The 14,817-nt window shown below is 37.9% G+C and overlaps 1 protein-coding gene across 1 annotated transcript in view; it reads right to left on the bottom strand.

Annotated features, from left to right (window-relative positions):
- LOC124593850 (cilia- and flagella-associated protein 43) overlaps nt 1–14,817 on the bottom strand; it is a 219,326-nt gene that overhangs the window by 22,015 nt on the left and 182,494 nt on the right. The window contains exons 14-15 of the mRNA XM_047132200.1: nt 1,360–1,461; nt 1,053–1,240 (exon numbers count right to left, since the gene is read on the bottom strand). Coding sequence (XP_046988156.1) covers nt 1,053–1,240; nt 1,360–1,461 — 290 coding nt within the window. The remainder of the gene's footprint in view (nt 1–1,052; nt 1,241–1,359; nt 1,462–14,817) is intronic.

Raw genomic sequence — 14,817 nt, forward strand, 5'->3', positions numbered from 1 at the left:
ACATCAATATGACTAGTGTCAGCCAAACTGGGGGGGGGGGGGGGGGGTCTTGTACTATTGTTGGATAGACTGGGCCTAAAGCTGAAGTCCAAAGTGACACCTGAAGATTCCCATGAAATGCCAGCAAATTTCCACAAGATGTTGTTATAAGTGCTAAGTTTGATATCTGTGTTTGACAGATGATTTTTGAAACTGAGTAATGCATCCATGGTGACACCTAAATACTTTGGACGTTGATTGTGGGACAGTAGTTTGTTTTCACAGTAAATACTGAATTCTCTGTTGGCTAACTTGTTGTTAAGGTGTAATGTACAGACTTCTGTCTTTGTGGCACTAAGTTGCCATCTCCAATGGAAAAAAGTATTTAACAACAAATTTCAGGTCCTTTGTCAAGGTGTTCTAGTATGAGAGTGTCACAGCCTCCTTTGTACATCTTGTTTATAAACATCTATTTCTGACATTCAATGTGAAGTGGCTAGGAGGTGCTCATCTTTTGTGACCAGCTCATTCATCTATTCTGAACCCATTTATTTTGTCTTGTGAAAAGTCTTGCATACAAGATGCCTGTTAAAGCTGAAGAACTTGCTCAAAGAAAACATAAGCAGGATTTACAGTGTTAATCCCAATAAGACCCTGTATGACTTCCTTTCATCCAATGTGTTAAGTGACTTTCATGTCTAATCACATCCCATAATATCTTTTTCTATCTCTCCTCAAATGAATAACAGCCATATTTGTTAAGAATGTCAATATTCCAATTTTTATTTATGTCCATCTATTCATTTCCACTTAATAACTATGTACTTCTTATGTTTTTATTTGATTGTACATTAATGTGACAATTTTCTAATTTTACAAACAGTTCCAAAACATGAGGAACAATAAGAACAAAATCTAGGTAAGATGAGGGTGATCAAAATGTCAAACTCTTCTTTTCTTTTTTCTTTACATCCATGGTAATTTTAGTAGTATGTATTTTCTTTATTTTTTTGTGCATGAACCAAAGACAATTTATTTTGCATGTGAGATTCATAAAATGCATTTGTACTTACAGTTTCTTTGAATCCTGAGCTTCCCTTGCTTCAGATTCTAGATCTCTGCTCAGCTGTTGTTCATTAACAACTACATTCATCTCCAAAATTTTCTTGTCAAGAGCACCATTTTCTTTTCTGACAGCAGTAATTTTCATGTCTATCTCTTTGGCCATTTTGTCTAATTCTCTTAATTTTTTCTCATATTGCTGCCAATAAATTAATTGCACATTTTAGAAAATTAATTCTTTGACTTGTAAAATTTATGTACATGTACAACAAATTTTATTTTATTTGTTGAGAAATAAATGATGTGTAAGAAACTTACATCTTTAATTATAGCTATTTCCTTATCAACTGGAAGAAGCCCTTTAGTATCACTTTCACCTTTTGCACTTCTTTTAAGATATTCCTGCATTTCCTTTGTCACCTTTAAAATTACAGAACAAAAAAATTTTAGTGCATATTAATGTCTTAAAAAGTAATAATTTTGTGTTGTGTAAGGTACTTTATTTAATTTCATACTATAATAAAACACTGATCATATAGTTAGTCAAATGTATGCCTAATAAGAAATAACATTGATTAAACTTTGTAATTAATGGGTCATTTTGAATGAATGACTCACAATGAAGTGACTACAGTACTATACTTTGGACATGAGTTTAATAATTTGAAGGAATGTGAACTAGGTGTTCAGATTTTATTTTGACAATTGTTAAGCATTGTTGTTCAAAGATTCCAAAAATAAATGCATTTGGAAAGTCTTATGATACTGCTGTAACATAAATTTGAGACACTGACATGAATAACAAAAATAACCTGTGATATGATTGTATAAAAGAGGTTGTTTTCCGAGAACAGAACTTTCCATTTCTTTTTGTTTCAACTGCAGCACACGGACAACAAAATTATTCTAACAGGTAACATTGTATTCTTTGAGATTTATTGTGAAAGTTAGTGATGATACTTATATGAAATAATTGTACTGGGAGAAGTGATGTCATTTTTACAACAGTCTGCTCTGGAGTGAAGTGGTGCCTTGTTTTGCAGAAATGAGCCCAATGGACTTAGGATGTGGTGTTTTGTAATACAAAAGAATAAAGGATAATGATATTTAGCTAAAATTTTCTTTATTATTTAATTATGGTACTTTTCTTCCATTACATAATATAATGATAAAATAATGCAGTATAACATTTTAAAACTCAGAGCTACACTCGAATAACCTGTTCTATCTCACTGTGTAAGGCTTGAAGTTTGTATAGCTTTCATTTGGACTGGTGCAGTAAGTTATAAAAATTTTAATGTTACACAGGTATTATCTGATTTATGTAGAAAGCAAATAACTTCTATTTTAATGAGTGGCTGCAAACTCATAATTCAGGTTTAAGAAAAAAATACCATTGTGTCTATGTAGAATCACAGCCTTCCGAAATGCCTTCACAAAAGAATATGAAGTAAATATTCCAGAATTTGAAACACGAAGAGATGCCAACATGAGTAACACAGAAGTAAATATCCTCGGAGTAGTGAAGCAACTTAAATCACTTAATAAAAGCAAGTCTTCTGGTCCAGACTGTATACCAATTAGGTTCCTTTCGGAGTGTGCTGATGCATTAGCTCCATACTTAACAATCATATACAACCGTTAGCTCGACAAAAAATCCATACCCAAAGACTGGAAAGTTGTGCAGGTCACACCAATATTCAAGAAAGGTAAATTACAGGCCCATATCATTAACATCGATATGCAGCAGGATTTTAGAACACACACTCCTGGAAATTGAAATAAGAACACCGTGAATTCATTGTCCCAGGAAGGGGAAACTTTATTGACACATTCCTGGGGTCAGATACATCACATGATCACACTGACAGAACCACAGGCACATAGACACAGGCAACAGAGCATGCACAATGTCGGCACTAGTACAGTGTATATCCACCTTTCGCAGCAATGCAGGCTGCTATTCTCCCATGGAGATGATCGTAGAGATGCTGGATGTAGTCCTGTGGAACGGCTTGCCATGCCATTTCCACCTGGCGCCTCAGTTGGACCAGCGTTCGTGCTGGACGTGCAGATCGCATGAGATGACGCTTCATCCAGTCCCAAACATGCTCAATGGGGGACAGATCCGGAGATCTTGCTGGCCAGGGTAGTTGACTTACACCTTCTAGAGCACGTTGGGTGGCACGGGATACATGCGGACGTGCATTGTCCTGTTGGAACAGCAAGTTCCCTTGCTGGTCTAGGAATGGTAGAACGATGGGTTCGATGACGGTTTGGATGTACCGTGCACTATTCAGTGTCCCCTCGACGATCACCAGTGGTGTACGGCCAGTGTAGGAGATCGCTCCCCACACCATGATGCCGGGTGTTGGCCCTGTGTGCCTTGGTCGTATGCAGTCCTGATTGTGGCGCTCACCTGCATGGCGCCAAACACACATACGACCATCATTGGCACCAAGGCAGAAGCGACTCTCATCGCTGAAGACGACACGTCTCCATTCGTCCCTCCATTCACGCCTGTCGCGACACCACTGGAGGCGGGCTGCACAATGATGGGGCGTGAGCGGAAGACGGCCTAACGGTGTGCGGGACTGTAGCCCAGCTTCATGGAGACAGTTGCGAATGGTCCTCGCCGATACCCCAGGAGCAACAGTGTCCCTAATTTGCTGGGAAGTGGCGGTGCGGTCCCCTACGGCACTGCGTAGGATCCTACGGTCTTGGCATGCATCCGTGCGTCGCTGCGGTCCGGTCCCAGGTCGACGGGCACGTGCACCTTCCGCCGACCACTGGCGACAACATCGATGTACTGTGGAGACCTCACGCCCCACGTGTTGAGCAATTCGGCGGTACGTCCACCCGGCCTCCCGCATGCCCACTATACGCCCTCGCTCAAAGTCCGTCGACTGCACATACGGTTCACGTCCACGCTGTCGCGGCATGCTACCAGTGTTAAAGACTGCGATGGAGCTCCTAATGCCACGGCAAACTGGCTGACACTGACGGTGGCAGTGCACAAATGCTGCGCAGCTAGCGCCATTCGACGGCCAACACCGCGGTTCCTGGTGTGTCCGCTGTGCCGTGCGTGTGATCATTGCTTGTACAGCCCTCTCGCAGTGTCCGGAGCAAGTATGGTGGGTCTGACACATCGGTGTCAATGTGTTCTTTAATCCATTTCCAGGAGTGTATATTGTGTTTGAACATAATGAATTACCTTGAAGAAAACGGTCTATTGACACAAAGTCAACATGGGTTTGGAAAACATCGTTCTTGTGAAACACAACTAGGTCTTTATTCACATGAAGTGCTGAGTGCTATTGACAAAGAATTTCAGATTGATTCCGTATTTCTGGATTTCCAGAAGGCTTTTGACAGTGTACCACACAAGCGGCTCATAGTGAAATTGCGTGCTTATGGAATGTTGTCTCAGTTATGTGAATGGATTTGTGATTTCCTGTCAGAGAGATCACAGTTCGTAGTATTTTGACGGAATGTCATGGAGTAAAACAGAAGTGATTTCTGGCGTTCCCCAAGGTAGTGTTATAGGCCCTTTGCTGTTTCTTATCTATATAAATGATTTGGGAGACAATCTGAGCAGTCGTCTTTGGTTGGTTGCAGATGACGCTGTCATTTATTGACTAATACAGTCATCAGAAGATCAAGACAAACTGCAAAACGATTTAGAAGAAATATCGGAATGGTGTGAAAAGTGGCAGTTGACCTTAAATAATGAAAAGTGTGAGGTCATCCACATGAGTGCTAAAAGGAACTCGTTTAACTTCGGTTACACAATAAATCAGTCTAATCTAATTGCCGTAAATTCAACTAAATACTGAGGTATTACAATTAAGAACAACTTTAATTGGAAGGAACAAATAGAAAATGTTGTGGGGAAGGCTAACCAAAGACTGCTTTTTATTGGCAGAACACTTCGAAAATGCAACAGACCTACTAAGGAGACTGCCTACACTATGCTTGTCCGTCCTCTTTTAGAATGCTGCTGCACAGTGTGGGAGCCTTACCAGATAGGACTGACAGAGTATATTGAAAGAGTTCAAAGAAAGGCAGCATATTTTGTATTATCACAAAATATGGGAGAGATTGTCACAGAAATGTTACAGGATTTGGCATGGACATCATTAAAAGAAAGGCATTTTTCATTGCAACGGAATCTTCTCACGGAATTCCAATCACCAACTTTCTCCTCCAAATGCAAAAATATTTTGTTGACACTGACTTACATAGGGAGGAACGATCACCAAGGTAAAATAAGGGAAATCGAAGCTCGTACGGAAAGATATAGGTGTTCATTCTTTCCACACACTATACGAGATTGGAATAATAGAGAAATTGTGAAGGTGGTTCAATGAACCCTCTGCTAGACACTTATTAAATGTGATTTGCAGAGTATCCATGTAGATGTAGATGTAGAATAGTGACCGCTGTATTGTACACTTGTTTTTGTTCCTTTTAGACACAGTTACAGAACATGTTTGCAATCATACTAGAGTATGGACTTGCATCTCATATGTGTCTAAGATGTGCAGATTTTAAAGGTGGTGAATGTGTGGTAGGAACATGTGATGACCGAAAACAAATTCTGTCATTGTGCCTTAAAGAAATAAAATCAAGTGCATCACTATTCAGTGGCTGGGTAATATTGATCCACGTGCACTTTAGATATGGCAAAGTAATGTTAGACATGGTTTGAAATGTGACTTTATGATGGACATTCTAAATAGACGTTGTATTATGCGAACGCTGTTGGTTTTTGCAGAATGATGCTTGTGGCAGTGACATTGCCTTTATGAACAGACAGTATTGTCATCGGTTTAGAACTGAACTGCTTTACATAAACTATGAATTTAATATTACTCATTTTCTGGACTATGGTATATGAGGTATGGCTAAAACACTGACCACCCATGTGGAAACTGTGAACTGTGTTGCTACATAAGTGACTGTTTTCATGGGAACAGTATTATTGTGAACCATGAAAATTGGCAGTAGATGGACTGTCTAACTTCGAAATTGGTAAATTATAGCAAATGGAATGTTAAACACGATGTATGGACTGTGCCAAAGCATCATGTGTGAAAGTTTCAGTTGAACTAATATGACCCTCAGGTGCTGCATAAACAGGTACTTCGTTCTGGCCTACAACAAGTGGATGCTATGCAACTTATTACCACTGCCAGCTGAAACAGGATGTAAGGAAGGAGGATATATTAATGGCAAGGACACGACTGGATGAATTTATAGGACTCATATCAGAAACTTCAAACTGCTTTTACTGCTGTCACCACATCATGCTGACCCAAAACAGATAAGACTCAAAATCATTCCTCTCTTCAAGAAACTCACAATGGTAAACAATTTAATTTCCTTTTGCTTTGTAATAGACTATCTCTTAATGTTTCTCTCTCTAAATAAAAATAGCATATTGTAAAGACTGTTCACCTTCAGTGATTGTTGACCTCATCACCAATAGTAGTTATTGTCATCATTTATTTGTTTTTGCTTTTCACTGTATTTGTACTATCGTTGCATGCATTGTATGTGTCTTTATGATGGGTGTGCTTTGAAGTGCACATACAGTTGTTTAGGCAGGAGAATTTGTGTGATGTACTGTGAAATGTGGCCAGACATGTAAGTTGTGGCATCCACCATCAAACTTATTTACCCTGACCAATTACAAAGAAGTAGCTTATTTGCCATTGTTTTAAGTTAGCGTGTTGGAGGGAACTTATAACGTTATTTGTTTATGGTTCATTTAAATTTTTATAATTTTTTTTTTTTTTGCTTTACAATTTTCGCATATTGGTACTATATTTTCTGCAGATGTAAAGTGAAGTGTGCTATACTGGAGTTTGAAGTTCTTTGCATTATATGTGATCAATGTATGTAAAATACTATGTAAATTGTTTATTATATTCAATAATTTTCTAATGACATTTTGTATTTAAAAATATTTGTGTATATAAATTGTTCATGTTGATGTAAATTTGACAATTTAAGAAATGGTCACACTTAGGCACAATGTAAGAAATAGGTGTTACGTAAAAGCTAGTGTGCTTTTGTTTGAAACGAAAGTGGCTCTGGGGAGTGGAAATGGTGACAAGGGTGAATTGGTGTGCTACCTAGAGCAAGCATGGGAAATAAGTCACACACTCTGTAGGCAGCAGTGACTGAGGCAACATCTTTGTGTAGCAGGAGAAACTTTGCCTGCAAATTTGCACAAAAATACCTCGGATGAAGACTGCAAACAGCTTACGGCATAGCTGCAAGTTGTTGGGCTACTGTATGTAAAACTGAACAATGTCAAGAAGAAAAATTGAGTCCATACAGCAAGATACTTGCAGGTCACCCTGTGGGTAATGTTGCCATCATAATTGTTCACCACACCCAAGCCTATAGCCACCAGATAAGATGTTTTTGTATTTTTACTTTTTCACAGTGTGAACCATTAATTCAACTGTGTTTTAATAATTATTATTGAACTTCAAAGAAACTGGTTCACCCTGTTATTTCATCCTAATCATACACCTATATAGGGTTCCTTCCTGGCATTTGATTAATCCGAGTATCCTATTTTACAGACTTATGAAGTGACAAGTTAATATAAAGAGGTACCATTCAAATTGTTTTAGTGTAAATAACAAAATAGTTTTCTGAACTATTGTAAAGTGTTACAGTAAAAGTTTGCTTACACAAAATTCAGTCTGAGTGAAGCCAAGTTACTAAAATCTGTTAAATGACTGTACAGAATTAGTTCAAAGAGTAATAGTTTTTGAAGGTAAATTCCAATAAGAAAGAGGTTCTCTTGAAGTGAAATGTGCAGTATAAAAAGTGTGTGCTTTCATATCAAAGTATTTTAGTATTTAAGTTTGTTGATTATGGAAAGTGCTTTTCTAAAGGTCCCCCCTGGCCAAACTGTTTTAGCTTCTTTGAAGTTACCTTCTGGGCTTTTACTCTTTTAAAACATAATATATAAGGGTGTAATCCAACATTGTTTAAGTGGAGTAATCTTTATTTGAAGAAACAAATTAAACAGCAGCGAGAAAGTAGGCAAAATTCATATTTCTGCTTTTCCAGTACTTCGCTGTTTCATTGCCTGGTTAGGCTGGCGACCATTAGTACATGTTGTAAACCACTAAATGAACTTGTAACTGAGCTATCCTAGTTTCACTATACTATTATTCATAATGCATTCATATCTAACCACTCAGTAAGATCTTAGGAAAAGAAGTGAATAGTCTGATTTACTTATCCATTTGACACAACACATTGTCAAATCCAGTAAAAAGAGTAACTCTATTTATTAGCTTTCCCTATTAATGGTACTAGTGCACTTTATTTGGAAACTGAACTAAATGTTAGTAAGAGAGTTATACATGGCAACATAGAGAGAGGGTTTTCTGTTATTTAGGTAAAAGCATACTAAATTACAATAGTAGTGGTAGGATTATACATGCCGCCTGGTGACAGGATCTTTTCCAGCTGTTAAGAGTCCATAAGCAGTTAAGCACAATTATACATTTTACAGACACGTAGGATTCTTTTGGAAGAAGTATAAAGGTCTCAGGGGCATGAATTTGTTAAAGCAGTAAGAGAAAGATACAACAGTATAAATTATTATGTATGTGGTTTAAAAAATTGTTAAAAACAGACAAAGATAAGTGTATGCAGTATAGAGAAGTAATGCAGGAGGATAAGAGTGATGACACTTCTGTAAACAGTGATCAGGAGTAGGACAGAGAGGAATCAAATTTGCTGATGAAAAAGCAGGTAGAAAATATTGATTTGGGGAATGAGACCTCTATGCTATTAAGCCCATCTCAGATTAGGAAAGAAGTATATTCAGAGGAGGAAGACAAGAGGGTAGACAATAATCAACAAAATGGACAACAACTGATAGATTTGTATGCATTACTACACAGTATGCATAAACAGCTGATAGCACAAAATAAGAACACTTCAATATTAAGTGAACAAATGCAGGCTCAAAATGAAAAACTTGGAAGTCAGAATAAAATTAGTCGGGAACAGGCTAAAAACATTGCCAGTATAAATGAAAAACTTAAGAAATGGAGTGAACAAATGGAAAGGAATAACCAAAGTTAGAAAAAGTTAATAATAAAATAGGTTTTCTGGCTGAGGAACTTATTAACATGAAGAAAGATGTGAAAAATTCAGGTGAAACTGTTAATAAGATACTGGCAGAAATTGTGGGCATTAATGACAGGTTTGAAATCAAAATACAGGAACAGGTTGAACCTATGGTAAGAGTCAAAGGTCGAGGAAAAGATTTCCCATGTTAAGAAAACAATAATGGAAGTGAGTGAAGAACAGATTTCTCAACAAAGAATGACTGTTCAAGAGGGAGAGAAAAACCTAGAAAGAAAAGTGGAGCATTGTGAAGAGAAGTGTCGCAATAACACTTCCAGTATAGAATAAAAAGTTTGTGACCTAAAAAGAAAGATTACATGTAATGGCCCTTATACGGTACACAGAACACCAATTCGCAAGGTACTAGAGGGTGAAGAAAAATTTGACCTTCACCGAAAACACAGTGGATTACCCCCTGTGGATTGTATTAAGAACTGTGAAAGGCTATTTCATGAAAATATCACACATCAGAAAAAAATAAATATCGTAATTAAGTGGTTTAGCTGGAGATGCTAAACAATGGGGAATTAACTTAGGTACTGAATCAATGACCTTCAGTGAATTTAGACAGAAATTCTTACATGAGTATTGGTCCAAGCAGATACAAAATAGCCTCTGGGATGAGTTTATAATGATGAGAATGTTACATGATAAAGGCCAAATGAAAATGAAAGAATTTTGTGAATCATGGTACAGGAGATCGGCTCACTTCAGGAATTGAAGGCGTTATTCTGAGATCATGGGAACTCTGGAAGAAATTACCAGAAGACTCCAAAACATATGTGGGCAGTAACTACCATATTTTTTCTGCATTTTTAGAAAAAGTGATTGACGAAGACCACTGGTGAGAAAACAAATTCCGTCAGAATAATAACTGCTGGAATGAAAGAAATGATAGGAATGGCAGCAGTGATGAGCAGAATAATAACCAGTATCATGTTAATACTGTTCAAAGAGGAAGAGGCAGAGGAAGATCTTCCTATAACTATCACGGAAGAGGAATAGACCGCGAAATAACTCCCATAGGGAGGAGTTAAACTAAATAAAATGAACGCTGAGGGTCGGATGGATGTGGGAATAAGATGCAGGAGGCCAAAATGCAAGAAATATTCTCAACATAGACAGAGAAGCTTTGATACACTGCAGTACCCGTACAGTGCAGATGAGAGGCCGGGCACTAGGCCTGCTGTGACAAATGGTACAGCAGGTGAATCACAGTCGGCTAGCAACAGACATATTTCATGTGTTGGCAAGTCACTGCAGCAGACCACTGTAGCGAGAATTAATTCAATAGCAGTGCACATGGTGAGTGACATCACAGGGCAATCAGCTGAGGCTGTGAGTAAGCCAGTAGGCAGGGCATCGCCTGCTGTAATCAGTTCAGAGGCTATGGACAGACAACATGCAATAACTGGGATGGAGGAGAGTTTGTACAGAATTGATAATTGGCATATACAGATGAGTCATCTGTATGATGGTATAAAGCAGTGTAACAAAAAGGAAGATAGCATTAAAATAACTGGAAAGGAGGTAAAGGAGAAAGGTTTATTGTCTGTAGCCGCTCAGAGTATATGAGCTGCCAATACAATTAAGTTAAAAAGCACTATGCAGAGGACACGTGTCACTAATGTTAGAGAAAATGAAGAGGTCATAAGCAGACATGAAGTAGAAGATGCATATTTACACTTTGCTGAAGAATCATTCGTTACAACGAATCTGCGGCTAATGTTTCAGTCATTTATAAGCCTCGTTTGCAGGAAAACGAACTTGCACGATTGATATAAACCCACAAAGATTATAATGCTTAAATTAGTGGAGGCATATGATCTCAGGGAAGATAAGGAAGACAGTTCTGATGAAGATGAACTACCAATGCAGGAAAACCATCTGCCTGCTACAAAAGATAAACAAGAGCAAGTCATTACTATAGAATTACAAGACTAGAGTTCTCAAAGAAATTGAGAAGGGGTTTCATGTTAGAAGCTGACAGTGGTAGCGAAGATGCCGACTTAAATGAAAATGATGAAATCAATCAATCTTGTGATTCAAAATTGGAGGAAACAAAGCTTTCTGAGAAACTCTGTCTGATAGAAATGAGAATGCCAGAGAATGAAAATATGCCATGTGAAAAGTTGCTGAAACTGGACAGAAAACAGGAAAACATAGTTAGTCAAGAGGAAATAAAATCTGTAAATGATGAGAGCTGCGAAGAAGCAGTAATGTCAATACAAGATCCAGAAGACATAACAGATCCTAAGAAAAAGGAACCACCAGACGAAACAATTAGTAAACAGCAACAACTAAAGATTGTAAAGGATTTTGCGATCAGAAAGAAGAAAGAACCAGCCAACTTAGAATGTAAAGAGATGAATGGTAGACCAAGACTTATTGTGGGAGGAACAAGATGCCAATGAACTGAAAGTGATGAAACAAACCCGATTGAGGCTTATGGTTACAAAATTAGAGCATTATTGGACACCGGTTCCCAGATTAGTGTGATATCTCAATCCTTCTACAAATACATTAAACAAAAACAAGGAGTAGTAGTAATGTCTGTACATGGAATCAGAATACTGGGCATGACTGGAAGTGAAAACAAACCAATTAAGACGCAAATTTTGACAGAATTTGTAATATAAGGTTGTCCTTTTAGACATGATTTTCTGGTGATTTCAGAACTTACCACCAAAACAATTATGGGCATAGATTGGCTACAGAAACAACAGGTAGTCATCAACTGTGCAAATGAGTTTGTTTGTGTCATGAGTGAGGAAGGGACTGTTAACATAGAGTTTGAAGAAACCGATGAAGAACCTGAACCGGAATTTCAATCTGGAGATAGATACCAATAATGAAGGATCATCATAATTGTTTGAAGGTTATCACGTAAGAAGTATCAAAAGCTTAGACCAGATGTTAGAAGAATTTCGTAAAATTGTCACTGATATACCGTATCTGGATTCCGTTCAGACAAATGGGTTACTGAAAATATTGGATCAAAATTACAGTGTGTTTTCAGATAATCCTGGTAGAATGTAAGATTTTGAGTATTACATGGAAATTATACCACAAAAACCGTTTTTCGTTTACCCATATCCACTAACAAAAGCAAGAAAACAGGCCGTTCAAGCTGAAATTGACAAAATGCTTGAATGGGGAGTTATAGAGCATAGCAACAGTGAATACACTACTCGACTAATTATTGTAAGTAAGAAAGGATGGTTGGGTAAGAGTGGCAATTGATGCCAGGACTTTAAAGAAGATAGTGAAGAGGGAAACAGATCATCCTGAGTCATTACACGAAATATTGAAAAGATTCTATGATATCAAATATTTATCCAGGTTAGATCTGATGGTTGGGTACAGGCAAATTGCATTGGATGCGTTTCAAGAAAATATACAGCTTTTCTTTTTGCTAGCAATAGTTATCATTACAAGAGCGTACCATTTGCTTTAAATACATTAGTTTCTGTGTTCATACATGCTTTGGATTGGATTTTAGGAAAGGAACTAAGCTGTAGACACACAATTTATGTGGATGATTTGTTGATAGCTTCCCAAGAAGGAAGGAACATAGTGATTTATTGGAATGAGCATTTGTTGCATTACAGAAAGGAGGAATGACACTGAAGTTTAAGAAATGTTAACTAGTGAGAAAAGAAATCAAAACTTTTGGGACATATTATTACCACAGAAGGGACAGAAAAGGACCCTGAGAAGCCAAAAGCTATTGAAGGGTGTACCCCTCCAAAGAACAGGAATGGTTAAAAGCATATTTAAGACTATGTGGGTTTTATAGAAAATTTGTAAAAGGGCAAGTTTTGACTAGTAAAGCTTTAAATAATTTGTTACAAAAGAACAGTGCATTCATTTGGACTGCTGAATGCTATAGGGATTTTGAAAAAATAAAAATGAAAAGATAACATATTACATCACCCTGACTTGTCACTGCCATTCCACATGAGTACAGATAGCAGCAACTGTGGGACTGGAGTGGAAATCTTTCAGAAAGTGGAATCTGATGGGGAAACTGTTCACAAAACCATTGCATTTGCAAGAAGGACATTAACAAAATATGAACAAAATTATATTATCCCAGAAGAGGGGAGAAGGCATCCATTCTTTTCCACCTCCATAGTGAACTGAATATTTGGGTGGATTGAATTCAGGTGTTCCAAAATCCGGTTTGAATTCTCACTACCATGAGGCCAAACAACAAAAGTTCATCTGCATCTCTGAAAAAACATGCAGGTTTCAAGGTGGCTGACTCCTCAAAGCCCTCCATAAACAAATTGGCCACAATAAGTGACAACGGGCTTCCCATTGCAACTCCATCAGTCTGTTTGTAGTACTGATCATTGAATAAAAAGTAAGTGGAAGTCAGCATATGTTGAAACAAATTTGTTAACTCGACACCAAACTTAACCTCAATTAGCTGCAACAAATCAGAGAGAGGAATGCGAGTGACATTAAGTGTTATTAAGGAAGCTGTTGAAATTAAACTACCTAACAACCTTATAAACAGAGATGGTGGAATTTGTTTAAATGCTGCTTGGAATCCGAATCTGTCTCTCATCAAAAAACAGAGGGACAGAATTAGTGCTACCTCACCAGTTGATTAATAGTCACTATCGATATTTCTGATGTTTGTTATCTTTGGTTGTGTGTTGACTCTGCGGTTACTTGTTCTGTGTGTGGTATCTTCCTTGTTTCTCCTCTGTGAATTGAGGTATTAAATTCCCTTGCACATTGCTTCCTCCTTGCAATTGTGCCTTGAAAATGGCAGAGTGTGCTCCTGTTGAAATATTGGCAGTGGTCGACGACGTCAACTGGCAGCAAACCCATAAGTTATTTGAACAATCAATTCACCAGGAAAAGTTAAGGTCTCACATTGTTTACCTCTTTGGGGAGGAAATATGTTGTTGCTTGCAGAGGTTGGATAATCTTCGCATCAGTAGAGTAAGGTTGGAATGTGCATTATCGTTTTTATTGAAGTGTGAAAATCATAGTGTGGTTCTAACGTTAGCTGAGGTTGTGCGTCATATTAATTCTCCTGCCGACAATCACACCAAGCAAGGCGCTGGTTTAGCTCTTGTTCATGGAAGGATCCAATATACTTGCTGTCAATTCGATTTTGTTTCTAAAGAATTATTTCACGTTCATTTAATGATGGCATTTAATGTTTCTAAATTTTCTTGGGGTTGGGTGGACAGTGCCTCTTGGTCACAGTATGACTGGGAATTTCAGTCTGTAACTGCTCATCATTTGGCAAAGTTTGCACGTTTCCTTGGCTCAGTGTCTAATTCTAATTCTCGACGCTCTGTGATCAATCTTACGGAGAAAATGTTTGACAACGCAGCTTTGTCTGTGCTGGGGAAAGGTTTGAATTTCACACCAACACCTAAGAGTTTGCCAGTAGTTGATTTTATTAGTTGTATTGAACAGACTGTTTATAAACTACCTTCCGAGGCTGCGGAAGAGGTTAGGAGGGAAGCTTATTATGTGTTGACTGGAGCCTGTGCACCCAAGTGTAACATTACAGCAGCTGAAGCAGCTGCTTTACGTTCACTCAGAATGGATCCTGATATTGTTATTTTACCTGCGTAC

This window comes from Schistocerca americana, chromosome 1 (genome assembly GCF_021461395.2).
Source record: "Schistocerca americana isolate TAMUIC-IGC-003095 chromosome 1, iqSchAmer2.1, whole genome shotgun sequence".
Lineage (NCBI taxonomy): Eukaryota > Metazoa > Arthropoda > Insecta > Orthoptera > Acrididae > Schistocerca > Schistocerca americana.